The sequence below is a fragment of the Folsomia candida genome, unplaced genomic scaffold (genome assembly GCF_002217175.1).
Source record: "Folsomia candida strain VU population unplaced genomic scaffold, ASM221717v1 Fcan01_Sc007, whole genome shotgun sequence".
Lineage (NCBI taxonomy): Eukaryota > Metazoa > Arthropoda > Collembola > Entomobryomorpha > Isotomidae > Folsomia > Folsomia candida.
Window position 1 is genome coordinate 1,065,012 of NW_019091199.1, and position 26,043 is coordinate 1,091,054.

Consider the following 26,043-nt stretch of genomic DNA (forward strand, 5'->3'; position numbering starts at 1 on the left):
TTAACTGCAGTGTCGTTCTAGTTTGTCCTGCACGTTGGTTTCCACGAGTGTTTAAAATTTAAACAAGCCTTCAGCAGTTACATGCAAATCACAGGATACATACATCCATACGTCTGTAGGGTGTAGGGATGTTCTGTGCCGTACGTACTTTTTTTAAATATTAGTAAATGAGGTGTGTTTTTGCGCAAAACTTGGAAAGAAAACGAAATGACGGTTGTTTGTGTTTTAAAATATGAATCTGCAAGTTTTCTGCCTCACGTAACAACACATGGATATCGTCCAATCACAATTTCCCATCTAATATAACATCTGCCACGGAAAAATACAAAAACTTCTTTGTATGCACATTGATACGAGTACCACTTTCTCTGCATGTTAAGGATGGCTACAGTTAAGACCAAAATTGAATGCTTTCATCAGTCAGATGAAAAGAAGGGGTCGCGGAACGAAACCACTCATTACACTCGCCATGTCAAGTTGACATCAAACTTTTTATGCCCAACTGCCACCGTCTAGTGTTTTTCCTCGCTAATAAACAATTAAATAGTCATATCCTCCAATTTAAAATTTTCATGAGACACAAACTTACAAACTTTTGTAATCTGTGATTTGAAAGTACCCGTGTGCTGTTTTCAGCTGTTTTCCTTCTGCTCCGGACTGGTTTCACATTAGCTTCAGTTCATCAGTTACGGTTTGTTAACTTTCGGATTTGTTTACTTGTATGGCCCATGTTTATGCAAGCAGCGATTTAATAGCAGTTTTAATACTAGTCGTATTTTAATGGGCAATGTAAGACTTGGTTTTGTTTATCTGTATATAGTTTGGATAATGAAAGAAGAGCTGTACGTATTAGATAGTTTAGTTGTCTCAATCGCAGATTCTGCGAATGTAATTGCTGCGAACAATGTTGTTGTTTATGCTGAGACGGTTTGCATCTTGCTTGGTGGATATGTTTTTGTATGCCAAATTGTCAAGTGGACTTTTCAATCCCGAGGATATTGGAGACTGAGGTTGATAAGATCTGTGTCACAGTCGCACATCAATCTAACGAGTGCAATAGAAGATCACCTAGATTCAATTTGCCAATTGCTATTTATTTCTGCGATGGACGTGATCTTATTTGATTCTCAAGGGTTTTGGGATTACCTCAGGCATGAATGGTGAATAAAACTGAAAAATGGATCTATTTTCAAACTCTCTCGTTGTGTGCATTTTACTATTTGGTTTTTTAGTTCGTAGGAGAGAAGTACAGATCGTAACTCGGATTCAGTTTACATTTTGCAGACTGTTTTAGAGTCAGTTGCAAAAACCAAGAAGAGAATTTTGGACCAGGCAGTCTGACTTTTCATGCATGCAGATTTAAATCTGACACCACCACAAAACTGGGCTTCTTGTTGGTGTCATCCTCAGTCTGGAAATACAGTTGGAAGGAAGTGCATGATATGCACACAAGTTTATAGGATTACACTGTTATTATAGTCACTTCTTCTTTCTTTTTGAAAGGAAAACGAGCCTCTAATCTTTATTATCTGATCCCGACAGATTATTTGGGCTAGTTTAACATGTTTTATAAAGTTTAATTGGGGGAAAATATCTTGTTGGTTGTTTGACCAATGGAGAACTGGCTGGAGAAAATGGAGTCATCAAGTGGGGACGAGGAGGACGAAGATAGCTTTGAAACTTTGATAGAAAAATTGCGAAGTTCTAGAAAGAAAGAAGCGAGGGTTTCCGAAGAAAAGGTAAGCCGCATGAAAAAAAAAACATTAAAATTACTAATGGCAATGTAGGGGAATTATTATAAATGAATGTGTAGATGACCATGCTGGAAACCCTGTTGAGACAACAAAAGACCGAACTAGAAGACCTCAGGTTTGCATTTTTCATACGAAATTGATTCATTGGGATGTTCAATAAGGTGGTTTACAATTTTTGTTAAATTCAGGAAAGCAGTTCGGGTCATGAAAGCACAAGAGTTTCAGAGGAAGGCAAAATACGAGGAGACCTCTTCAGCCCCCTCGTTGACTTCTTCTGAGAGCGAAGAGGTACATAAATGAACAAATATGTAATAGAACATTATTATTAGAACATTTAACACTGCATAAAATAAATGTTGGGGATTATCAGAGCGAAAGTGACTTTGACGATGATGAAGGAATTGACACTGCCCCTCACACTTCCTACTCCTACTCGGAGCCCAGCCATCCTTTGCTAATTGACACGGTAAGAATTTAAAAAAATATAGCAAAACAGTCGGCGGAAATTCATTCTCAGAATAAACTGATGAGTCGCGACACTTTATTTCATATTTACAGATACTGGAAAACATAATCAGACAATTATCTCTTAAATCTCTACTCACTGCTCGTTTGGTGTGCAGAAAATGGACCAAGTTTGTGCAACCATTTCTAGTCGCAAAATCAGATCGAGTAATCCTTGAGGTGACACATTGCTAAAACTATTTCTAATTTAAATAACTTACTTACGTTACAAATGTACGGAAAATGACATGTTGCAAGATAAGGCAAAATACTAAATGTACAAAGGGGAAGATGTCATGAGCTATTTTAGAGAATATTCTAAACTTTTTAGGTTCATCAGCCCTGGAAAGTTATAAACTCTGGGAGATCATCCGGTGGTCACAAACTAAGCAAATTCCTTCAAGTCATGCGCGGAGGCATAGACTCTTGTCCCATCAGCAAGTTCGTATTGCGACACTTTGACAGTTTTATAGAGCTGGAGCCATTTTTCCTCAAGTTTGGTCCAATCATCAAATCCCTTGATCTCAATTTTCCCAAGATGTTTAATGAAAATGGAGCATTTCGTAGAATGCTCTTTGATTACGCAACATACATCGAGAATCTACGAATCGAATGCTGTAAAATCATGGAGCTTTCGCATTTCTGGGAGTATAGTAACCTTGAGCCAGGATCATTGAAACTTAATTGTCTCAAAACTTTGTACATTGGAAATATCCGGGGTTCCATCCAACTCAACAAAAACTGGATAAAGGATTTTTTGAGAATGAGTCCAAACCTCAGGAAGATCATATTACAAGTCCACTTCAAAGATAACGGACACATTTTCGTTCAAACGGTTCTGGAATCAATGTTGGAAGTTTCAAATTTGGAAAGAATAAAATTTCTCTTCATCTCCTCACTGAGTCAGGAAAATCTTCAAATTTTGGTCAAATTGGCAGAAAAAGGACTGCAACTCAAAACGTTCAAGTTTCAAGATATTTGTCTGCACCACGTGGCTCACGGGGTTGAAGAGTCCATCTCTCCAGAAGCGATGAGCAATTTTCTGCAAACTCAGTCAGAGTGTTTAGAAGGGCTCAAGATTGAACAACGTTCTAATCGTGTGAGGGGGTTTTTATTTCCCAGAATGACAGAACTGAAGCACCTCCATTTCATTAGTTTTGATAACCTCAACTGTGGGAATTTGAATTACGGCTATTTATTCCCTAAATTGGAGAGCTTGATATTGCGAGGATACAATGTCTTCCCCAAGTTGCAGTACTTTTCTCCAACCGTAAACACTTTTCCGGCCGGGGTCCACGTGCGAAAATTGTCCCTCCCCTCGGGAATTAGAGAGCCTAGCTTTCCCCCTTTTTTGGCCAAAATGTTCCCAAGTGTGTGCGAGTTGGAGCTACGTGGAGGTACACTAAATTTGAGTTTATATACTTAACTATGCTAGTTTTGGTACAAAACAATAATTAATATATGTGTGTAATATAATTACTGTTCTCTCACTGCAGCATCTAATGAGTTTCTGCAAAGTATATGGGAAAGTTGGCCACGACTAAAGAAGCTAAAAATGGTGCTCTCACATTTTGATGGGTGCTTAGACTCGGGACTTACTGGAGTTTCAGAACAAGACTGCTTCCGAATTCGCAATGAGCAAAATTTTCAGCAAGTGCGGATTGACGATGTAAAAGTTGCATCGTCCATTGTAGATTTAAAAGGTAAATATATGAACATACAATGGACCACTGCCCTCATTCAGACTCATTCTACCTGTTTTTTGCTACCCATAAACTATAACAATCATGTAAATATTTTGTATGCAGACTTAAGGGACCTTCAAATTGAGTGCAGATCTATTTGGGTGCCTTGTCATATCATCACGGATATTTCGGGCTATTTAGCCTTCGCTGGGATGAGTCAGCTCAGGTCGTTGAAAATCACCGAGATTGGGGTTCCAGAGCACTTTGACGTAATGCAAAATATTTCTTAAAGTATAAAAAAACATTTTGCTCATTTCTCGTTTTCTGCCCGCAGTTATCCGAAAATTGCATAAAGTATATACATGAAAACCTATGTGATGCTGAGATAGTACTCCAAATAATGGATGACCACGGTCGTTGGCGATTGGAACTGGAGGAGGAAGAGGCGGCAGTCAATATGTACGAAACTGAACCACTTCTTGAAGACCATAACAAGGACAAAATCTACCAGTTTGAGAAAAATGTCGATTAAATTGTATAATAGCTGCCAGCGGTCGAGCAGTACTGAATATCTTGTAATGTAATCAAGCGCTACGTTGTTAGAATTAATGCCGTTGATTTGTTTGTATCCAGTGCCCATGTATATTTTACAAAGTATATATAGCATAATTTTTCACACATATGATTCCTTGGGTGAGATGCCTTTTACTTTTCTATTTCATTATTATTTTATTTCATTTGTACCCTCCTGTCTGGGCCATGCATTCTGCAGAGCGTTGGATATAATATATAATAACACTTACACGAAGTTGTACAATATACATAAATAAAATCACACAGCCATTTTATTCACTACTTAAAAAATACATGTAGATCATTATACTTACATCCTCACTTGATCTTAACAAACGATACAAAAATATGCATACATACACACGAGACAAACACAAGCCTTAAGAAATGCCGAGCAACTTCTTAGATTCAGCTTCTTTTGTCGTGATTTCTGGTGACACATACTGTTCCAATAACATCTTTTTCTTCAAGTCAATGATTTTCTGCTCAATTTCCTTTTGGGATGGAACTTGAATGAAATAGTTTTTAACTTCTTCTTCAACCTTGGCCTTCTCTGCTTCCAACGCTTTAAAATCTGGAACGGACTTCCCTTTCGTTTTCCTCTTTTCAATCCACTCTGCCTCCAGCCTGTCGATTGCGACTGCCTCTGCTTCCCTCTCCAACGGGTCGAGGATGCCGTCGTCATCATCGCGATAACCGTAGTAGTCGGCGTCCACATCCCGCATTAGCTCGCCCCTCGTCTTCTTTGGAGCATGACTAACATCAGGCTCAAATAATTCCCTAACTCCAGGCAAATCCTTCGCAGCACCGAAATATTTGTACCCTAAAATGCGAAATGAAATTACTCTTGTCGATTCAAACTAAATGCTGTAAATTATTTAATTTTACCTCTGGTCCCTGGAACTTCTTTTCCCTCGTTGTCAAACATTTTAGGGCCATAACGAGAATAGTTTGGACCCCCCAACTGTGCTATCCTACGTTCCCAATGGTACTGAAAAAAGGACCATAAACCATAAATTATTAACAAAAACGCATGCATTAATTTGTACACATGCATTTTCTAAATTTGCTCAAATAGTATAATACCTTTTCTCTGAGTAGTTTGTTAATTTCATCATTCATATCTCGAAGCTTGAACTCTCCAAGCCCAGCGTTCTGAATCTGGCTAACTTTCTTTGCGACATCACGAATGATTTGCAGTCGCCACTTTTCCGCCTCTGGCAACTTATCTACAAGGGTTGAGAGGTAAGGGCGGCGTTCGTTCTTCGGGCCTTTCTCTTCCTCTAACTTCATGGCGTGCCACCTGGCCAAGGTCGTCCTATAAATAAAATAATCAACTGAGTCAGTATCGTATTAATTAGATTTGCATTGCAATAATTTGCATTAGAAAGAAGACCTGATTTAATAAAACTACTGTACGAATTACAAACTTACATTGCTTTCTCAGAATTTCGTGCCATATTGTTGATCCCTTATGGATGATAATCTTTACAAAATTTGTAAAATTAACTTAGCACAATCAGTTTTACAATATATAATTGTAGTTTATTGTAGTTCTTTAAAAAATGTGAGAACGACAACGATGTAAGGAATGAAAATTAAACCGGCGAGTCTTTTTTGGAATCCAATCGCTGGGGCGAAGCGATACACTGGATGACTTGGAATTTGAGAAATCTCAAATATTGAGATTTCTCACTTCGTGCAAATAAAGCAAGTAATATTTAAAGTAAAATGACAGATTTTCGCCGATTTCCATTAAAAAATGACGCGTCACAAATTTCAGCTTCAATCTTCAATCTTTAAACATCTTTATTAGATCGGTGTTTGTCATATGCGAAATAATTTGCAATTATAATTAATACAAAATGTAATTACTGCAGATTGCAGGAGTTAAATAGATATGAAAACCTTAATTGAAAAATGTCTCATACTTGACATGTAAATTAAATAAGTTCAAGTGCATGCGGTTGCGGAAGAGTAAAAGAAAATGCTCTAAAATTGGTTTACAAATATTATACTTATAAATGCGTATTAATTTAACAAAAATAAAAAAAATAATCCCCAGATTCGGTGAGATGAGATTTCATGATTTTAATGTGTACCCTTCTACATATATATATTCTAAAGCTCAGAGAATTAAATGGCATTCTATCCAAAATTTGATTATCAAACCAAGGAGAAATACTTAAAATCATTATTCATCGCTTAATGCTTACGTATATACATATCTCGCATTTCTTTTCTTATTATTTACTAATATACCCCATATCACTGCAGTAATGAATATTGTGATTTAGTGTGAAAAAATTACATATTGTGATAAGATCATTCTTTGCATTCTATAAATAGTACTATGATTGCATATTGGCTTCCCTTATTTAAACCAGATCTATCTAAAAGGAGATCCAGATTCACTGAATCTATATTTTTGGTGGTGGTTAAAAACCAAGTTCCTCCCTCCATTTAATGACACCTTCCACCATAACGTGGCCTTAATATTTCACCACAATTTTCATATGATGGTCGCAAATACGATTTGAATGCAGATTCAGTGAATTAGGATCGTCTTTTAAGCACTATGCGTTCCTACATATGGACATGCACTGGGGAGGGGACGAGGGCAGGATTGTCATAGCCATGGTATTCTGGCAGCGTCGACTCTGAAGGCTCTTTCTTCAGCCGGCTCTGTTTTTCCTTGAGCGTGGGAGTTTTGACCCCAGGATTTTCCATCACGAAGCCCCCACCTCGAAGGCCTAGTGCACCACTGTCCTTCTTGTTTTTCGAGGCGGACCCGTATGCTGTAGTGGACGAGGGTGGGTGGAAGAAGGGATTGTTGAGATAACTGCTGCCCTGAGTGGTTACCGTCCTCGAGACGAGGTCAGGCGAAGAACCTCTGCTCAGATTGTTGTTAATGCTGCTACTGTTGGAGGAGGGACCCTTGTGGATGTCAGGGATCGGAAGTGACAACACCTGCACACACAAAAATGCGAGAGATAGTTTCAATTTCAGAATATTTCATCGCCCTTTATAAATAATTCTGACTCAATTGGCTGGTACCTGACTGTTGCTGTAAATTACTGGATAGTCGGCCAATTTCTTTGATTTTTTGAGATATGAACTGTTGGTGGTGCTTTGGTGTTGAAACTTGTTCCTGAGTCTCTTGAAGTAAACCATGATGGCGAAGAGGACTAGCATCACCAGAGTTGACAGGATAATTACCACTCCTACGACAGAATAAAAAATGCATGCTTAGTTAGGACGTCAAGTGTACCAGTGTATCTGGTCATCATTAGACTTGGTATGCATACATTCAGGAGGTTGTTAACATAATAATTAATGAAGCTGCGGATCAAAAATTTCGTCGTTATTGAACAGCTAAAAGAATTTCTTGGCACACGAGCGTCGTATAGCGATCAGTATCTGTTACATAGTTTTACTCTGAGTCATGGTCTCCCATTAATTCTCGCACTTGTGTAAACTTCTAAACTAATAATATTTTTGTGTTGTTCTGCTAAAAATGATTTTTTACTACTTGATGTGTTTTTTACTTTGTTTAACGTGAATATTGGTGAGCCTTACCGATCAATATCTTCAAAAGTCTCAAATCCTCCTGGACTTTGTAGTAGAGATTGATGTATAACTCGTCTCGGAAGTCAGACTCGTTCTCCGGCTTTCTCATATACCACAAATCATGGAGCCAATCTATTGAGAATTACAGTTGAAGATTTAATTTGACAACCTAATTACCAATCGTGGTAATCAATATGTAGCATAAGCAATATTTTCCTACCCTGACAGTCTTTCTCGCAAACTCCTTTGTCATAATTCCCCAAAGTCGGATCGCAAGCAACTTGACATGGACGACATGTATGATCAATTTGTGAACAATAATTATGTGGTTGGCAAATTATATCTCCGCACTCTTTCGAGATTGTCAACTTTGCGTGAACACTTTTCGGCAGGGTTCCTATGCTTAAAAGTAATACTACACTAATGATCGTCAAGTCTTTAAGAATTTCAAAATTTTTAAATGATTGTCTTGATTTTGCTGTCCTAGTTTTGTCAATAAATTCCCTACTTTTGTGATTAAACTCTTTTAAACTGCCTTCTTCCATGATTGATATCAATAAAATTTATGGCTTGCGTTTATAGAATCAAGTGTATGTAAAAATAATTAGTAAAATATTTGAGTATTACAAATACGTGTGGTCATCACTTGATGACGAGAAGAATGTACTGTTGCAGAGTAAGAAGGAAAAAATGACAGTTAGTGTATCAATTTGGCGAATGTATTGCGTGCTTAGATGGGTGAATGATGCGATTGGACGGATTTCACAGGTTCGCAATGAAAGGGTTGAGTTGGAAGTTTGGCTGGTTGGTCGGACGGATGTATTATTCAAAGTACAATAGAATGAAGAAGTATGTAGAACTAGAAGGATTTGTGGGAAGGGTGTAAAAAACAACAATGGTGACTCATTCTTCCAGGTAAGTAGCATGCAGGTGAGTGAAACACAGGTAGGTTACGGAATTCTAATGTGATCGTGGTGAGGAGACTTGTGGACTCTGAGATACACATATTTACTAGAGGGGAGAATAGCTCTTAGGATTAGAATAGCTCTTCCCTAATATGTATTCCCACATTTGTACGTATGCATGTATTTACATACTGTATTAAGATCTATTGCTTTATTTTATTGCAGACAGGTACTTTGAATTTGAATGAGTGCACCTGTTGTTGTGTGTGAACGGAAAGCGAGATCATGGGTCGTTCGATACTTGAATGAAAATGAAACGAAATTTACCGATAATTTTCAAAACACTTTTCCTTAATGACATTTAATTCATTTAATTCTCCATTTTGCATTTGCATGTATTTTAAAAAGTAGATTTACTAGACATAAATTGGTAAATATTGAATTGTGTCTGTATCCGGGTCAGCAGGCCCCTTGTCGTACCACCCTCAATTCTGCAATTACGTACACATATAGAACAGATTTTTATTAATTTCCATACATTGGATAATAAGTCTACATTCTAGTAACATATGCGGATTATTACTCGAGTTTTTCTGCATAGCGCATTTGAAACTGCATGGATTTGCGTAGGTTACACGATTATTTCCACACACTGGTTGATCAGTCATGACACAGTTGCAGTTATCGTCCGTGGGAGCAGTTCCCTTTTTCCCTTTTAATAAATCCAACAAACCTCGGTAGTTTCGGGTCTAAATATAATTTACATGGAATTTTAGTAATAATTATAGTAATACATATATGTAATTGCCACCACGCACCAAAATTTTGCCTTGTCCTTCGTGTTCGCTTATTTCTCCTGATACTACGAAGACATTTAAGATGACCATCACGACAAGAAAACAGATGAGAATAGTGTTCCGAAATCTGCACGGCTCCATAGTTGTTCTTTTCGTCGATAAAATCCCCATAACCCTTGGAGGAAAGACTCGAACCAACTTTGCAGTTTTGCACCGATGCTGACTATTGACTAAATTGAGTATTGGTATAAGTCTGATCTTGATGCAGTTTTCAGTGAAATATGTAGTTATTCACTGAGTATGGTTGTTTGCCTACATCAGCACATGAATAATTTATTAATACAAATAGAATAATAGTGACTCTAAACATTCTTGCTTCTACATACATATTACTGTACGTAGGCGCACATAAATATGTGCAATGCACTCCCTCTTCGATACAATAATCATTCATTTATATGTGTACAATTAGCCTAACTTTAAAATCTACCATTGCTGTCAAGCAATCAGTCCCGAAAAATGGTGCGAAATAATTGGGGGAATAGGTGCAACCCGCATCAGTGGGGCATATTATCCCGTAGTAATTTACATCCCATTTTGCAATCAGTGAACCTCGAAAAAGTGTCAATATTCTGTATCAATTTTCCTCATTTCTGCTGCACCAATAGTGCAATTGTTTCTAATATATCTAGTTTATTCGCTTCTTCGGTACGATTGGTGATCGTCATATGTACATTAAGTATGACAGGGCGAGCTACTTCTACCGCTACAACGGTTTATTAGCTCACCCTGCGTAATGAGTTTTTTGCATCAATTGATGCTAATTAAATAGGCCCATGTCCAATTTTTAGGAAATTAATAGCACCATTCGTATCGAACAAGCGATAACACAAAATGGTGCCAAACAATTGGGAGAATTAATTCAATACGCAGCAAAAGTGCAGAATAACCGACAGAAATACAACCCCACGAGGGGCGTCTAAAAAAGTCGAAATCATGTCAAATTTCTGGGTGTATTTTCCCCGCTTATTCTCCACCATTGGTGCAAAACCCCAAGATAATTATGCGTCTAATTTTGTCCCATTATTTTAAAATCATGCATTTGTTTGGATATTTATTTTGCACCATTGGTGCAGAATTGTACATATGTGCCAACTTACTGAAGTATTACAGGACGAGCTACTTCTAACGTTACTACGGTTTATTTATTAGCTCGCCCTTCGTAGCACGAGAGCTATTGAATTCCTCGTGTCCGTCCGTCCGTCCGTCCGTCCGTTGACGAGTTTTTTGCATTAATTGATGCGATTTAAAAAGTCCCTTGTCCATTTTTTCATAAATTAATAGCACCGTTAGCATCTGACAATCGGAAAAACCAAGTGATGCGAAAGAATTGGGGGATCTGATTCATAAAGCACCAATAATGCATACTAGACGGCGGATTGTATTAGACAATTTTGACATAAATTTTTCAAAATTTTCGTTGATCGTTGGTAGGTAATTCTGCACCAGTGATGCACAATTTTTGGACTTTCCTCGATGCATAATAATTATTGATCTATTTTGTTTACTTTTTCTGCACCATTGGTGAAATATTGCATAAACATTATTGATCTACTTTGTTGGATTTTTCTGCACCTTTGGGGCAAGTTATAACCAAATCATTATTACAGGGTGAGCTACTTCTAACGTTACTACGGTCAGACTAGCTGAAAACCGCACTAATGTTGCAGATTAACCGATACATACAAGTTGTTGGATCTGCCATCCCTTACCCTTGAAATCATGTCAAATTTGTGTTCAAAATTTCCCCATTTTTTCTGCGTCATTAATGCAAAATCTAATCAAAATCATATTTCTATTTTCTCCGCTTATTGTGTACCATCGGTGTGAAGAAATCGTGAAACGTACATATTCATTGCAAAGTTTTACACAACACCAACTGGGTTTCGGCTCTCCATAAGCCCAAGACAGGTCGCTACTCCCGCTCATCAGGTAACCAGCCAGGTTACGACCCAGTGCGATTTCTATTTATGAACCCATGACATCTTACATCGCATCTGGGCCCTGGTAATGTCAACATTACCAGACCATTTGAAATGATAATTTTATTTCTATTTATGAACCCACTTACCACTCGCCATTAGATGCCACTACCTGTCCCAGTCAGTATCTCATTTGGGAAATAATTTCCTTGTACTTAACTCCGACCAGGAGTGCACTCAAATGAGACACTATTAATGACTTGGGACACCCTAATCTCGATGACTTCATTGCAAAAATGCAATAAAATACACCTACCTTTTTTAAACGAACTTGGGTAACTTTGAACCTTGAGTAACTTTGAACCTTGAGTAACTTTGAACCTTGATGTATCGTTTGAATCTGAAAAAATCAATTAGTGAACCAATCAAATAACTTGGATATTCCGATTGAACCAAAAAGATGAAGATCTGAAAATTGAATAAACTTAGATTAAATACGTATATGACCCTAAAATTATATAAGGGCTGGTAGTGGCATACTATGGCCGCAGTACGATAATACGTTAAAATTATTGAGGAATTTATGCAAATAATTTTATTGTCATTTTCAGTGATTATGATCAAGATGCATATTTTTATGAGCCAGTTCTGGTAATGTGTGTTCCAACATTACCAGAACAATTTACAATGATTATGAGAAGGATGCATATGAATTTGTATTATTTTAGGAGCTAGTTCTGGTAATGTGTATTTCAACATTACCAGAACAATTTTCAATGATTATGATAAAGATGCATATGAATTGCGTGTTTCAGTGCTAGCAGATAGGTAGTTTTGCAGGTGGAATTATATCGATTTGTATAAGAAAATGTAGCCATCCCCAACGCAGTGCTTAGAAATGTATACTTTGTTATCGTCATAGATTACCCAATCATTTTCCCGTCTATAATTCACAATATAATGCCCTGAATTTAAGGAATTGCCCAAATGACTAACTACAAATGTCAAACCGTACACATTATCTGAGCCAGGCAATGTAAGAACATCTGATGCAAATGACTTCTCCGTAATTTTTGTGCCTTGATTTGTAAAAATTTTCAGATTAACAAATAAAGTTCTTGGCGCCAATATCAAATTAGATTTGAAATTAACCAATCCTGAGAACTTACACTTCTCACAGAGATATTCCTGTTGCCCGGTGAAATGATTATTAACGCACTCCTGTAAATTTTGCGTTGACCTTCCGATGGATAGGGAAGTACACGATTCATTTCTAGTGCTTTTATTTCTACAGGTGCACGTAACCTCAGTTTCTATGGTGGAAACATATTCCTCTAGAGACAAGCCAGAGTTGCTTAAATTCTGCAGGAGATCAAGAAGAAATAGATGGGGGTCATCTTGCATTCCAATTGGGTATGATGGCATGCACTCAACTAACTCCAGTCTGGTATTTAAGTTGAACTGGTGTGACCAATGCTTGGAGGAAACTGAGAAGACAATGAGATAAACGATCCTTACTAAATTTCAGAAATTCTTGAATAGAAGGAGATTCATATATTAAGTGAAGAATTGCGCTAATGTAACATGTATTTCCTAAATTTGGAATTCCGAGATGAACTAAATGGGTTGGTTCGCAAATTACATCGTCTGTGGACAAATTTTCGTCTATATCCATTTCCACGGTTTCGTGAAATGCGCCAGTTTCACTCACACCTACCTCCATCTGTTCAGTTTCTGAGGTACAATTTTGTGATTCAGAATGTGGTGGCAATATATCTATGTCGTTTGACCAAGTCACACAAATGGGTTTATGATAGCTAAAATAGCTTTCGTAGAACCAAGCTGAAACCCCATAAATATTAGAAAAACATACATCGATCGATGTATTTCCGTCCGTACTATTTTCAAGAGGAGTTACTAATCGGTAACCCATTGAAGAGAAAATCTGCCTCATTTGACATCCATCTTTGGTTAGGAAATTCAGGTTGAAGTCACCGAAAACAATCACTGGGGTGCCTTTTGTGCTATTCAGAAAATTTATAATGTCATGTAGAAAAGTTATCGTACTATACTGAGGACTGCGGTATAACATACATATTCTAACATCGTTCTGTTTCCATTGAACTATTTGCAAATGTTTTGTGACACTTAAATTTCCATGCGAGTATTGAACATCTGATATATTTGGAGAGTATGAGTCACATCTAAACACCAGTGTTCCTATAGATGACTGGATAGTTGGCGAATCTACTCGATGCAAAATAGAAAATCCTGGCAGTTCAACCATATCTGAAACCAATGTCCTAGTTTCACAAAAGCACAGAATATCAGATACCATATAATTTCTGTCAGCAAGAATATCGTCATAGTGTGCTCGGAACGACTGAATGTCATGGAATACAATTCTATTAGGATCTTCTTGGTCTGGTAAATATCTCAGAGAATATGGAAATGGCAATTTTCGTAATCTAGTGAGCTCTAATGCCACGGGATGTCTTAAAGTGTCGATTGCACGTGGTGCATTAAAAGTCCCACTAATGAATAATCCTGATAAAGAAGGTGCCCGACTCATAGCTACATATATCGCATCCCTTCTCAATTATCGAGTTGGAATATTAGCAACCGTATTTTGGATTGACAGACTTTGTGATTTATGGATTGAAATGGCATTAGCAGCAACCAGGGGAATTTGACGACGAACAATTTGCATTCCTTGATAGTGCCCAAAACTATTTAATGCCTTGGTCTCCGAGAAGATCGGGGTCCAATGCAGAGGAATTTCTAATTGTTTGAATAATGCCAGGTTATTTGATCTAGCCAGTTGCCCTACCAATTTCTCAGAGAATTCCATAAATACAATCTTAACAGCTTTCTGCCCGTTAGTTAATGGCTTTTCAATTACCCTCATTAGTTTTCCTGTAGCACCATTAAACAATCCATCGGATACGTCAATATTTGTTGTAATCATATAACGAAGGCCGACTCTCAAAGCTACATGGTATGGCATTCCTCCTGTTTGCTGCAAACTTAAATATTCGGCCGACTCCAACATTGCTTGTTGGGACGCTAGAATCTTTCCACCCTGCACTCTATCTATGGCATATGAATTGAACAAAGGACCCTTTGCTCGATTTATCGCTTCACGATTAAATTTATCACAGTCTGCATTGCTGTAAAACAACCATGTTGCATCATCTGGAACAATTAAGTTTTTCCGATTTCTCTACTCTTGAACATTTTAATATCTTCCTCTTCAAGCATTCCTACTGACAGTCTGTTTAATGCAGTTGCAAACTTAGCGTCATCCTTTTGCCTCATGATTTCCTTGAGCTCAAATAGTCTAAATGTCTCCCAGAGTGGATTTCCAATGATCGGGCCTAAAATTTCCTCACTATCCTCAAAAACAAATTGTCCAAACACCGGACTCAGCTGGTAGAAGTCACCTACGACCAACACGCTAACCCCTCCGAACAATTCGTCGATGCCTAAAATTTGCCTTAATCTTTGATCAATTTGGCTGAACATTTTCAAGCTAACTAAGGAAATCTCATCGATTATCAAACCTCTTAAAGCCTCAAACTTACATCGCAAGGTATTGCATGAACCATGGTCGAGTGGAGTCATTTTTCCTCCGTATTGATTGGGTGGGAGTCTGAATGCTGAGTGCAATGTCATACCAAAAACGTTAAATGCAGCTTTCCCTGTTGCTGCGGCTACTAGAACAGGAATTGATTCACCATTTGATCCAGGTTCCTTATCCGACATCCTCAATATGCATTGAACCATGGCAGTAATGAGTCTACTCTTTCCTACACCGGCCTGCCCATGAATTATGTGGAAATTTTGTCCCGATCTTCCTTTCAAATTATGCAAAAGGTTCAGTAAATACCTCCGTTGACCTTCGTTCAAAGTTTTCAATAGCTGGAGGTAATCGTCTGTTGGTATTAACTTTGGAGGACGAATAGACATAAATTTAGAAGAAGTAGAATTCCCTAACTCAATCGCAAAATCTTGATCTTCTGCAATGAATTCGATTGGATTATGGTCAAGCAGATCATTGTCAAAAGTTTCCTCGTCGTCCTCTGCCATACTGTCCTACCTCTAGCTCATTCTCAAGAAAACTTGGATCATATATTTGTCGGTTTTGTGTAATTAGATCCAACCGGTTTTGGTAAGCAGAAACATGATCAATATCAAGAAGATCTGTGTTTTCGTCCCTCCATGGTACATACAGCATAATTTGTTCCCTATAAAAATTGTCTGGATCTTGATGGCGACCAAATCTGCGATATCGAATAATTCGAGAATTTGTCCTCTTAGTTATGTATCCGCTATTATCAGTCAGGCTTAATGCAGTTGTCAGTAGATTAGCCTGTTTCCGCCGTGGACATGATAGTTTCATGAAATTACAGTTTGCAACATAATCAGCTAAGCAAAGATCGTCTAATATCTTGGGCCTCACTACATAACGCTCTAAAATTCCCTTGAGTGCTATATCGGATGAATCTGGATCCATTTTCTCTAGTTCGTCGGCAGGCTTGACGAAAATGACCCTGTCGTCAGGTCTATTCGTATTGATAAATCTAACATCACGCGAACTTTGAGTCATCGGAATTTTTAATAAACAGCAGCGTTCTTTCAAACTAAAATTACCGTCCCTAATTTCCTTGCTAACTTGTCGTAAAAGTTTCGACACGCCTCGATCTGACTTGCTTATGTAATTGACAACGTAAGTCGCGCACGAACATGGGTCCAAAACAAATTGGATGTCAATATTTGCGCGCCAACATACAAGAAGCTTCCTATTGTATTCATTTATATAAATTTCATGTGTTCCACGCCTAAGGAATACTTTAGGGGTTTTGAGGTTGGAACGAAGTGAGAGGATGTAATTTTCTTCAGTTAGATCCAGCTCTTGAAGAAAAGTATCAAATTTAATTTCTGCTGCATGTCGTCCAAATGTGGCAAGCTTTTCTTTAATGTTGGCAAATTGTTGTTTATATAATTTCGCCTGATCCAGAGGTAGTGGAAGTAATATTCTAGTCGTCCTCATGGGTGGAATTGGAAAACCGTATCTGCATCCTCGCCTTTTGTCTTCGCAAGTATGTGAATGATTATGGATTTGGTATGCAAGGACTTTCTTCATGTCATCGGCTTCATCTTTTCTGCAGGTTATGAATTTGTCTATGAATTCACAGCAAGCTTGGTGTGCTAAGGAATTTTCTTTATCAAATGTCGGAGCATCTTGAATCCAGTCCATTCTATGAGTGTGGATTGACCCTCGTTGTTGAACTTCTTTCCTTTTGAAAAAGTCTTGGTGGACGTAAGGGTGAAATATTCCACCTAGTGGCTTGATCAAGAATTTATCCATTGCTTTCTCTCGTCTGTCGTAAGCCATTACACATCCTATCGGGTCATGTCTAACGAGATCTGCTTTAGCATCGAATGTCAGATTGGAAACTTCTTCATCTGTTAATTCAGTCCCATACTTCCTGTTGTTAAGCATCAAAATCAACTCCGGCCATTTCGTCTCCGCGGCAGATGTTGTAATGAAAAATGTTGGGAGTCCCAATTGCCGAATCATGGCCATCACATCCTTCTTCTTCTCTTCCAAATACGCCGGGGGGTTCACAATGTTGGATAATAGGCGATACCCGTCATCGTGTTGAATTAAGTTCTGAACACATTCCTTGTTAAGCAGGTTTCCAGCAGTCACAATCCCACGCTTTTTCTTTTTTCGAAGACATATGTTGATGTTACTGGCGATCCTGTGAGTTTGGACCAGTCGGTAGCTATATAGAATTTTGTCCGCTCTTCTGCAACGTGGGTCAAATCTGCGAAGTTCTGACTTTGCAATATCAGTGTACGACAAGTTGGCTTCTGGATTCAATTTTCGTTTTATGCCGCAATAAATGGATGGAAAAGATAACTCTTCGGCGTCGAGATCCATAAGTAAGGACAACGGGCGCATTCCTTCGCCAGGTGCCACTGCCATGATTAGTTGATCTTCTTGCATTAGAGTTTCCGTTAACGGTGGATCATTGTCTTCAGTTTCTGCTTTGTCATTGATAGATAAGTCTTTAATATCTTCTATGTCTGTATAACTTTGAGTAGCATCACTTGGGTTTACTATATATTCTATTGTCTGTTGAAACACTATTTGCCCAGTCTGGGGAAAGAAATACCTTTTCCTTTTTATATAATTCGGTACGTACCAAATAATTTGCAGCATAGAAAACTTTATGTGGTCGAATGGTTTGGAACATATACGCATGCTTGTAGGACATTCGGCGCTTCAATTGAACCTGCACTGTGCTTGTCTCGTCGAATTTGCGGGGAATAACTTTGGCGACTATGTCCATGTCATTTGGAACGTTTACTACACCGCCTCGGATTCCGTACTGACGGTCGCTCCCTAAGGATCTAATCTGAGCAAACGGTAATCTTAATGCCACCAAACGTTCCTCTAAGCTAGTCATGTTCTGTAATTGATGTGGAATTGGAGGAAAGTACAACCCGTTAGACATACACAACCGAGGCACGTCACCACTCTTCAGCGAATCATGACATGTGCCACAAAGGAAGTAATTCCCATCGACTTTCAGATGGGCGAAAGGTTTCTTAGGATGAAGTTTCCGCACGACTTCTATTGTTGTTGGATGCATAGATGATCGATACCATAACCCTCCACACGAACCACATATCCATCTCGGTTGATCAAGTATCTCGCAATGGAAAGATTTACACAAAATATCGAAATCGGTCTGAGCCTTATGACGTGAAATTGCTTTCTTAATTGTGTTATGCTGTTGCTCGGCCTGTTTGTAAGTTTCGTCTTCCCGGCGGCTGGCATGTTCCATCCGATTCCGCTGATTTTCAGCGTCTCGATAGTCCTCGTCCCCTCGGCGGGCAGCATGTTCCATCCGATTCCGTTCATTTTCCGCGTCGCGATAGTTCTCGTTTCCTCGGCGGACAGCATGTTCCATCCGATTCCGTTCGTTTTCCGCGTCTCGATAGTCCTGGTCTCCTCGCCGGGTGGCATGTTCCATCTGATTCCGTTCATTTTCTCCGTCTCGATAGTCCTCGTTTCCTCGGCGAGTAGCATGCTCCATCCGGTTCCGCTCATTTTCCTCTTCACGGTACATGTCAACCTTCCGACGTTCTGCGTGTGCTGCTGTGTTTCGTTCTTGCTCTTGATGTCGAAGGTTTGCATCCATTCTACGCAATTTCTTGGCGTCAGAATTTCTTTCGGTATCGGCTCGACGGAACTCTTCATTTTCCCTTTTTCTCTTAATCCTTTCTTTTTCACTCAGTTTGCGAGGCATTATTGCACCAGTGGTTATGCGCGCTCTAATTCCGTACGTTACGTACCTTTTGATAAGTCACACCTCCCGATAAGTCACACCTCCCGATAAGTCACAGCTCCCGATAAGTCACAGCTCCCGATAAGTCACACCTCCCGATAAGTCACAGCTCCCGATAAGTCACAGCTCCCGATAAGTCACACCTCCCGATAAGTCACACCTCCCGATAAGTCACACCTCCCAATAAGTCACACCTCCTGATAAGTCACACCTCCTGATTAGACACACCTCTCGATTAGACACACCTCCCGATAAGTCACACCGATAGATTTGTTGCTCCCTTTGTGGATACGTCACGTCACTCGATACGGTGCTCCACTTTTTAAGTTGCTTCCCCGAGTAAATTTTGCGTATTCAGTCCAGAAATTCAGTCAGAATTTTTGAAAATTCAGCAATGATAAATAAAGAATAAGTTTTCTTGGCCTGATGTTTCTTTCGTCTGCCACATGACGTGATCATAGTTACAAGTGTTTTAAATTAAATGACGTAATTTCTAAATGACACTTTTTGACATGATCCCATATACATTTAATATCGGATAAACGCGACTATATCGACGTGAATATATAAGGCGAATATGCAAATATATCGTTTGACTCATTCTGTCGTAGCATTGCAGGGCGAGCTACTTTTAACGTTACGACAGTTTATTATTAGCTCGTCCTGCGTAGCATTAGAGCTATTGAATTCCTCCTGTCCGTCTGTCTGTCTGTCCGTCTGTCTGTTAATTAGTTTTTTGCATCAATTGATGCTAATTAAATAGGCCCATGTCCAATTTTTAGGAAATTAATAGCACCAATCGTATCGAACAAGCGATAACACAAAATGGTGCCAAACAATCGGGAGAATTGATTCAATACGCACCAAAAGTGCAGAATAACCCAAAGAAATACATCCCCACGAAAGGGGTCTAAAAAAGTCGAAATCATGTCAAATTTCTGGGTATATTTTCCCCGCTTATCCTCCACCATTGGTGCAAAACCCCTCGAAAATTATGCATCTTTTTTGTCCGCTTATTTTCTACCACGGGTGTAAAATTACATCAAAATCATGCATTTTTGTCGATTTATTTTGCACCATTGGTGCAGAAGTTTATGTACCAACTAATGTTGTCGCCGAAGTATTACAGGACGAGCTACTTCTAACGTTACTACGGTTTATTTAAAATTAAATAATTGCTGATGATAGCTCTCATGCTACGCAGGGTGAGCTAATAAGTGTTCATGATTATTAGCTCACCCTGCGTAGCATGAGAGCTATTGAATTCCTCTTGTCCGTCTGTCTGTTGACGAGTTTTTTGCATCAATTGATGCTAATTAATAAGCCCCAAGACCATTTTAACCCTAATTTGTAGCACAATTGGTATCCAAAAATCGTTAACGCAAAATGGTGCGAAATAATTGGAGGAATCGATGTATTCTATACCAATGATTAGGATTAACTGAAAGTTCTAGTTAGCCTAGGCAGACATAACTTAACCTTGAAATCGTGTCAAAATTTAGTCCCAATTTTTGCCATTTCGGCTGGACCATTGGTCCAGTTAAACTCCGTTTAATTGGAAGTTTTGGACAGTACGATTCAACACTTTGATGTGTTATGCGTTAAACGGTAACACGATGAGGCTTACACTTAGCCTCAAAATATTTCTGAAATTTCGGCCTCCACTTAAATATATTCACGAAGATCTGATTAAGTTACGTGCTTTAAATAAATCGATACTTCGACATAGTATAATTGATGTCGAAGTTCGAAAGTTTTAGCAGTTTTGTTAAAGGTTACCGCAAGTTTGCCATCCTCTACTCAAGTTACATAATTTTTAATTATGCCCGCAATGTGCATGATTTCAGGGCCAACGCATTCTGGATTGTTGCCTAAATGTAAAAATTCGTGGCAAATTTTGTAATTGTTTTGCTGTTTCGGGAAACCCCATTAACTCCATGTCTTCTCAATAATTACTAATTATTTAAATTTTAAATAATTATTTAAATAACTTATTTATTTAATTATTTAATTCTAAATAACCCAATGTCTTATTTATTATTTATTATTTAAATAAAATTGAAAATTTGGGGGTTATTTATTATTTATTAATTAAATAATTCTGAAAATTAAAATTATTTATTATTTATTATTTAACGCAACTCTGAATCTACCAATACGGCAACAAGTCCAATAAGAATTAAATGAAAATAAAAATGCCTCCTGGAACAAGTGCGGTCACTATGTATATCGTATACCGTGGTCACCTCCGATCAATCATCCGTCACTGCTATACAAATTTTGGAAAAGGTATCTTTTCACATAACATGATGCTATACAAAAAGTGAACTAACTGGTTTTAACTGAGATGATATGCTGTCCAGCGCGACAAAATGGGTTAACAAGTCAATGGGTATATCCAGAATTAATTCGCATCCAGACTAATCACTAGGCCATTTTTACATTCCTACGTGCATATATTTGTAAAATTAAATAGAAGGGGTTGAAAATGCTAGTTCTTTGGTTTCTTATTTTTCTTTTAATTTTGTTCTACGTAAGGCACTTCATAAAATGGAAACATGGGCCTCCAGGTTCCTTCTTAATTTTCTTATAACTTGCTGAAATTTTATTGTTCTACTTATTCCTAATTGGACATATGTACGTACGTAGGTCCTCTTCCATTGCCACTCGTGGGCAACTTGGTTCAACTAATAATGATGGGAACACAACCACATTTGGCCATCGCACGATTATCGAAGAAATACGGAGACATTTTCAGACTACAAATCGGGACTCAAGATTTCGGTTAGTAGAAAACTGTTTCAAAAATGCAAGCAGAAAACATGGATATAAATTTTGGCTTAGTGTTTGCCAGTTCAATTGAGGCCCTTGTAAATCTGTACACAAGAGATGAAGCTTTGGGTAGAGATGTGTATGGGACATTACTTGACCGAAGCGCAGGACAAAATACTGGTTCGTATCAACATTTTGGTTTTTGTATTTTAACTATTAATTTGTACATGCAGATTCCCTACTTGGTTAATAAATACCATGCTCATGAACCTATAGGAATTATAATGGCTGTGGGAGAAACATGGGAAATTAACCGGAAATGGACATTCAAAACTTTAAATAGACTTGGCCTCAGGAAGGGGTCTGGAATTGAAGACTCGATCAATGAGCAGTGTGACTTTGTCGTGAAGTCCTGTGAAACTGCACTATCGACTCGCGGAACGGGCTGGGTTGCCATTGACGTGTCTCCAATGTTTCTAATTCCTGTGACCAAGGTGGTTTTCAGACTCGTCATGGGAGATCGCATCGATGATGCCGACAATGGAGCTGCGTTGGAAAAACTGATTTATTTAAGTGAAGAGATGGCAAAGAGCACTTCGCTTGGAGCTGGACTGGACGCTGCCTTTCCATTCCTGAGGTTTATTGTTCCAAAATTAACTGGTCGGAATGTTCAGATGAAGTGTTACACATCCATTAGAGACGCTGCTCAGGTTAAATACTTTAAGAAATCAGATTGTATGCTTAGCCTCACCATCTACCATTTTCACAATTTTTAATCGAAATATTTTTGATGCCCAATATGAACCGTTTCCAGAAACTACTAGATGCCATTAGACTAGAACAAAAAAGTTCTTCCTTGAATGATGACCCCAAATCTTTGGCACACTTGTATATTCAAGAAATGGATAATGACCCTTCAAGCGCTTTATTCTCTGGTAACACAATCATGATTATCGTGGTACCACAATTTCCCAAAATTAATATATTATATTGAATTACTATTTTAATTTATCGCAGATTTCCACTTTGGAAGTTTATACATGGATTTATTACAGGCAGCTTCTGACACCACGAATTCCTACCTGCAATGTCTCATTTTATTCTCTGTAACTCAAAGGAGCTGCCAAGAAAAAATATATGAAGAAATTGTCAACATAATTGGCACATGTAATCGTGCAACGTTGGAGCATCGTAGACTGTACGTTGGCTAAAACTTAATTACCTACACTAAAAAATTCATTCTATGAGATTTACAAAATAAGCGATAAATTTATTATTGTGTTATAATTTCAAGAATGCCGTACACTGAATCTTTCATGCTAGAAACCCACAGACATTCCAAAATTGTCCCTACTTTACTTCCGCACAAGATTACTAAAGAGTTTACCATTGGAAAATATATCATCCCGCAGGTGAGACACTGAAATTGTATTTTAAATATAGCACAATGAATTTTAAGAATATTTATGTATAAATATATTGTAAGGATACTCAAATACTGGCTGACATTCACTCTGTAAATTTTGATGAACGAATATGGAAAAATCCCATGGAATTTGATCCAACCCGATTCCTTGATACTGATGGAAGTGTTTCAAAGGAAAAGCGAAAGTTATGTGTCCCGTTTGGAGTTGGTATGTGGTGTTTATCATGATAACCAATAATTATTTTAGTACAGTGACGTTTCATCATCAAGGTCGAAGAGCGTGTCCAGGAGAATCTGTAGCAGAATGGACTGCATTTATATTTCTTGTCAATATTATCCGCAGTTTTATGCTGGCTGTCGTGCCAGGTGAAAACCCTCCCATGACAGAAATGCATGTCGGAATAACTTCAGGGCCCCATCCTTTCAAGGTTGCCATTTCGAGGCGAGAAATAAATTAATAACAGAAATCGATAACGCTCCTTTGTTAGAATTTCATCAGTTATGGCGCGATTTTAATAATCTGAAATGGTTAAATAAATACAAGAAGAATGATTAGCTAGTAGTAAATACGTTTTTATTTTATTTTTTTTAAGTACACATCTTTTTTTGATGTAAGTGCACATGTGCACATATATATGTGCATGCGTATACAGATATACGTATGAATTAGCACCAACCTTACAGTATTTTGTGTAATCCTGTGTCCAAGAAAAAGTCAATGCAATTATATGTAGCACCAATATCTATGTATGACTTAAGCACTTGCTCTGAAGGGCGTTAATCTTCAAACTTTCGAGCAAATTGCTTTGGTTGGTCAAGCTGCCTTAGTGCTTCTGCCGCACTGGGTCGCTCACTTGAATTTCGTTTCAACATTGATTTCAGAAATTCAAAGTCCATGTTACCATAATTCTGCTTAAGCAATTCGAAAAGCTCTTTCTTTGGCTGTTCTTCATTTGCGCGCAAGTGGTCAAACATTTTTTGAGCCTTTGTCATGTCCCGTTCAAAATCCCAAAGTAACGAGAGGTAGATCAACCCCAGTGAGAAAATGTCCGTCTTCTGATCGTAATCGTCACTACGATGCATCTCTGGACTTTGAAACTCTCTAAATTCAGCAACAATAGATAAGACGTGCAGTCAGATGAACAAATTAATTGACTAAAAATCTAAAGATAATTTCTATTCGCACTTATTAAACACCTTCAGGTTTGAGTACTTTGTATCGTTTCCTATATACTCACGCGCAAGTCCAAAGTCCCCTATTTTCACAGCTAGTTGGGCGTCGATGATATTAATCAAAATATTTTGTGGCTTGATATCTCGGTGTATGTAATCCATTGAATGAATATATGACAGCCCTCGTAAGATCTGAATCACAATATTTTCCGAGATTGGTATCATCCTGTCCGTTTATAATTATGTGGACATAATTTTAGTCAGCAAATCGGATATTTTTGAAGTATTTACTTTAGTTTAGTTACACACTTCTGTATCATACTTTGTTGTTGAGGGTTATCTTCCATCCATCGATCTAAGTTCATGTCACACAGCTCCATTTTGATACAGAGATATGTATCAATGTCTTGCTTGTGTATCTTGTGATGTCCCCATTTGTCCCTCTCCCAGAGGTCTACGGAGCGACAATTATTCTGCAAGTGGGGTTGAAAATCCTTCTCTCGGGGTCTTTCAAACCATGCGTCGTGATATACAACGATGTTTGGACACTTTTTACATTTAGCCATTGCCTTCACTTCCCTATTAAACAAGTAAAAGTTGTTCTTAAATATACATATATTCTTCTAGTAAATCAATGATTTGATGTCGTATTATATTTTATTTACCTTAAAAGATTTTCGAAATAACGAGGAGCAATGTTTTTTGTTTTTTCAATCAATTTTATAAATTTCCCCACTGAAATACGTTTGATAGCATATTCTCCCTGCTCGAACGCTGACCTGGCGATATAAACTTCGCTGAAGGACCCTTGGTCGAGATAGTGCCCAAGCTCTAAATTTCTCGAAACAAGTGACCAGGGTGTTGATGCAGAGGTTTGTGAATGGCAGGAGGACGGGTCGCCAGAGAAGGTCGAACTACGTGACGAAAATGGGTAGTGAGACGACGTTACACCGCCTTTCTCTTCTAATAAGTCTGAATTTTTGTTTTCATTGTAGGAGTTTCGACATGGGCATTTAATTGTAATTGTAATATAGTAATAATAAAAAATCAAGTCAACCTGCAGCACCAAGCAATCCCAACTGTTGAAATTTGGTAATTAGATTGTGAAGGCTTGCTTCTTTCCCTTTGGAACTTCGCCACTGGTTAAGCATCCGCTTATTCAACTCGTACATTTGTATCTCACCTCTTTGGAACCGCATATCCCAAGCTGAATAAAGGCTGTGGCTAATGCCCAGGCTGTCATAAACTTCGGACCGTTGATCCAAGGGAATTATTGAATCTTGCTGAACCAGAAGGCGAGAAATATTGCTAATTTGCTCGTCTTCCAACATTGTAAATAATTGTAGAATATCGAGAATATCAACTGGTAAATAGCGAATGCTGTTAAATGCCAAACTTCTATGTATTTCATGTACGACGAGGGTAATCAATGTAATCTCTACCAAATTTTGCGGTTATCTAAATAGTTGATAACGTTCCTTTGTTAGAATATAGTCAGCAGATTATTGCGTGATTTATTAATACAGTTGACAGTGGTG

The 26,043-nt window shown here is 38.1% G+C and overlaps 7 protein-coding genes across 7 annotated transcripts; 2 read left to right on the forward strand and 5 right to left on the reverse strand.

Moving 5' to 3' along the window:
• The first annotated feature begins 488 nt into the window (after window positions 1-488).
• LOC110852219 lies at window positions 489-4,628 on the forward strand. The gene is made up of 10 exons (XM_022100224.2): window positions 489-1,160; window positions 1,233-1,739; window positions 1,814-1,869; window positions 1,943-2,042; window positions 2,125-2,220; window positions 2,313-2,438; window positions 2,590-3,655; window positions 3,755-3,961; window positions 4,067-4,212; window positions 4,278-4,628. The coding sequence occupies exons 2-10, from the start codon at window positions 1,614-1,616 to the stop codon at window positions 4,473-4,475; spliced, it is 2,121 nt and encodes a 706-aa protein (XP_021955916.1). The 5' UTR covers window positions 489-1,160; window positions 1,233-1,613; the 3' UTR covers window positions 4,476-4,628.
• Window positions 4,629-4,755: 127 nt separating this feature from the next.
• On the reverse strand, window positions 4,756-6,115 carry LOC110852220 (pre-mRNA-splicing factor ISY1 homolog). Its single transcript, XM_022100225.2, has 4 exons — window positions 5,951-6,115; window positions 5,603-5,834; window positions 5,405-5,507; window positions 4,756-5,339 (listed from the first exon to the last, which is right to left on the reverse strand). The coding sequence occupies exons 1-4, from the start codon at window positions 5,974-5,976 to the stop codon at window positions 4,897-4,899; spliced, it is 804 nt and encodes a 267-aa protein (XP_021955917.1). The 5' UTR covers window positions 5,977-6,115; the 3' UTR covers window positions 4,756-4,896.
• Window positions 6,116-6,300: 185 nt separating this feature from the next.
• LOC110852048 lies at window positions 6,301-8,966 on the reverse strand. The gene is made up of 4 exons (XM_022100012.2): window positions 8,307-8,966; window positions 8,096-8,218; window positions 7,574-7,740; window positions 6,301-7,486 (listed from the first exon to the last, which is right to left on the reverse strand). The coding sequence occupies exons 1-4, from the start codon at window positions 8,629-8,631 to the stop codon at window positions 7,103-7,105; spliced, it is 999 nt and encodes a 332-aa protein (XP_021955704.1). The 5' UTR covers window positions 8,632-8,966; the 3' UTR covers window positions 6,301-7,102.
• A 358-nt stretch (window positions 8,967-9,324) lies between these two features.
• Window positions 9,325-10,066, reverse strand: LOC110852561. The gene is made up of 3 exons (XM_022100660.2): window positions 9,810-10,066; window positions 9,575-9,740; window positions 9,325-9,482 (listed from the first exon to the last, which is right to left on the reverse strand). Exons 1-3 carry the CDS (start codon window positions 9,957-9,959, stop codon window positions 9,451-9,453), a joined length of 348 nt encoding a protein of 115 aa, XP_021956352.1. The 5' UTR covers window positions 9,960-10,066; the 3' UTR covers window positions 9,325-9,450.
• A 2,025-nt stretch (window positions 10,067-12,091) lies between these two features.
• Window positions 12,092-15,859, reverse strand: LOC118436179 (ATP-dependent DNA helicase PIF1-like). Its single transcript, XM_035853695.1, has 3 exons — window positions 14,998-15,859; window positions 14,673-14,908; window positions 12,092-12,238 (listed from the first exon to the last, which is right to left on the reverse strand). Exons 1-3 carry the CDS (start codon window positions 15,857-15,859, stop codon window positions 12,092-12,094), a joined length of 1,245 nt encoding a protein of 414 aa, XP_035709588.1.
• Window positions 15,860-21,250: 5,391 nt separating this feature from the next.
• Window positions 21,251-23,899, forward strand: LOC110852132 (farnesoate epoxidase). Its single transcript, XM_022100113.2, has 9 exons — window positions 21,251-21,704; window positions 21,784-21,918; window positions 21,979-22,086; window positions 22,183-22,616; window positions 22,721-22,841; window positions 22,924-23,104; window positions 23,201-23,318; window positions 23,393-23,540; window positions 23,603-23,899. Exons 1-9 carry the CDS (start codon window positions 21,623-21,625, stop codon window positions 23,788-23,790), a joined length of 1,515 nt encoding a protein of 504 aa, XP_021955805.1. The 5' UTR covers window positions 21,251-21,622; the 3' UTR covers window positions 23,791-23,899.
• A 138-nt stretch (window positions 23,900-24,037) lies between these two features.
• LOC118436144 (interferon-induced, double-stranded RNA-activated protein kinase-like) lies at window positions 24,038-25,974 on the reverse strand. The gene is made up of 5 exons (XM_035853478.1): window positions 25,563-25,974; window positions 25,171-25,477; window positions 24,815-25,084; window positions 24,519-24,731; window positions 24,038-24,434 (listed from the first exon to the last, which is right to left on the reverse strand). Exons 1-5 carry the CDS (start codon window positions 25,834-25,836, stop codon window positions 24,110-24,112), a joined length of 1,389 nt encoding a protein of 462 aa, XP_035709371.1. The 5' UTR covers window positions 25,837-25,974; the 3' UTR covers window positions 24,038-24,109.
• Window positions 25,975-26,043: the final 69 nt, after the last annotated feature.

Excerpts from the sequence above, each read along its gene's own strand:
- LOC118436144 (XM_035853478.1), bottom strand. The coding sequence starts at position 25,836 with ATGTTGGAAGACGAGCAAATTAGCAATATTTCTCGCCTTCTGGTTCAG. Across the intron at positions 24,732-24,814 it reads CAACAAAGTATGATACAGAA|GATGATACCAATCTCGGAAA; the intron begins GTGTGTAACTAA and ends ATAAACGGACAG. Across the intron at positions 24,435-24,518 it reads AACCTGAAGGTGTTTAATAA|AGAGTTTCAAAGTCCAGAGA; the intron begins GTGCGAATAGAA and ends TGCTGAATTTAG.
- LOC110852220 (XM_022100225.2), bottom strand. The coding sequence starts at position 5,976 with ATGGCACGAAATTCTGAGAAAGCAAT. Across the intron at positions 5,835-5,950 it reads CGAAATTCTGAGAAAGCAAT|GACGACCTTGGCCAGGTGGC; the intron begins GTAAGTTTGTAA and ends TTTTATTTATAG. Across the intron at positions 5,508-5,602 it reads ACAAACTACTCAGAGAAAAG|TACCATTGGGAACGTAGGAT; the intron begins GTATTATACTAT and ends TCCTTTTTTCAG.
- LOC110852219 (XM_022100224.2), top strand. The coding sequence starts at position 1,614 with ATGGAGAACTGGCTGGAGAAAATGGAGTCATCAAGTGGGGACGAGGAG. Across the intron at positions 2,043-2,124 it reads CTTCTTCTGAGAGCGAAGAG|AGCGAAAGTGACTTTGACGA; the intron begins GTACATAAATGA and ends GGGGATTATCAG. Across the intron at positions 3,656-3,754 it reads CGAGTTGGAGCTACGTGGAG|CATCTAATGAGTTTCTGCAA; the intron begins GTACACTAAATT and ends CTCTCACTGCAG.
- LOC110852132 (XM_022100113.2), top strand. The coding sequence starts at position 21,623 with ATGCTAGTTCTTTGGTTTCTTATTTTTCTTTTAATTTTGTTCTACGTA. Across the intron at positions 21,919-21,978 it reads AATCGGGACTCAAGATTTCG|TGTTTGCCAGTTCAATTGAG; the intron begins GTTAGTAGAAAA and ends ATTTTGGCTTAG. Across the intron at positions 22,087-22,182 it reads AAGCGCAGGACAAAATACTG|GAATTATAATGGCTGTGGGA; the intron begins GTTCGTATCAAC and ends ATGAACCTATAG.
- LOC110852561 (XM_022100660.2), bottom strand. The coding sequence starts at position 9,959 with ATGGGGATTTTATCGACGAAAAGAACAACTATGGAGCCGTGCAGATTT. Across the intron at positions 9,741-9,809 it reads AAGGACAAGGCAAAATTTTG|ACCCGAAACTACCGAGGTTT; the intron begins GTGCGTGGTGGC and ends AATTATATTTAG. Across the intron at positions 9,483-9,574 it reads CGCTATGCAGAAAAACTCGA|AATTGAGGGTGGTACGACAA; the intron begins GTAATAATCCGC and ends ACGTAATTGCAG.
- LOC118436179 (XM_035853695.1), bottom strand. The coding sequence starts at position 15,859 with ATGGCAGAGGACGACGAGGAAACTTTTGACAATGATCTGCTTGACCAT. Across the intron at positions 14,909-14,997 it reads AGATATTAAAATGTTCAAGA|CGATAAATCGAGCAAAGGGT; the intron begins GTAGAGAAATCG and ends TTAATCGTGAAG. Across the intron at positions 12,239-14,672 it reads CTACAGGAAAACTAATGAGG|ATCTTCATCTTTTTGGTTCA; the intron begins GTAATTGAAAAG and ends TTCAATTTTCAG.
- LOC110852048 (XM_022100012.2), bottom strand. The coding sequence starts at position 8,631 with ATGGAAGAAGGCAGTTTAAAAGAGTTTAATCACAAAAGTAGGGAATTT. Across the intron at positions 7,741-8,095 it reads ACTTTTGAAGATATTGATCG|GAGTGGTAATTATCCTGTCA; the intron begins GTAAGGCTCACC and ends ATTCTGTCGTAG. Across the intron at positions 7,487-7,573 it reads TAATTTACAGCAACAGTCAG|GTGTTGTCACTTCCGATCCC; the intron begins GTACCAGCCAAT and ends TTGTGTGTGCAG.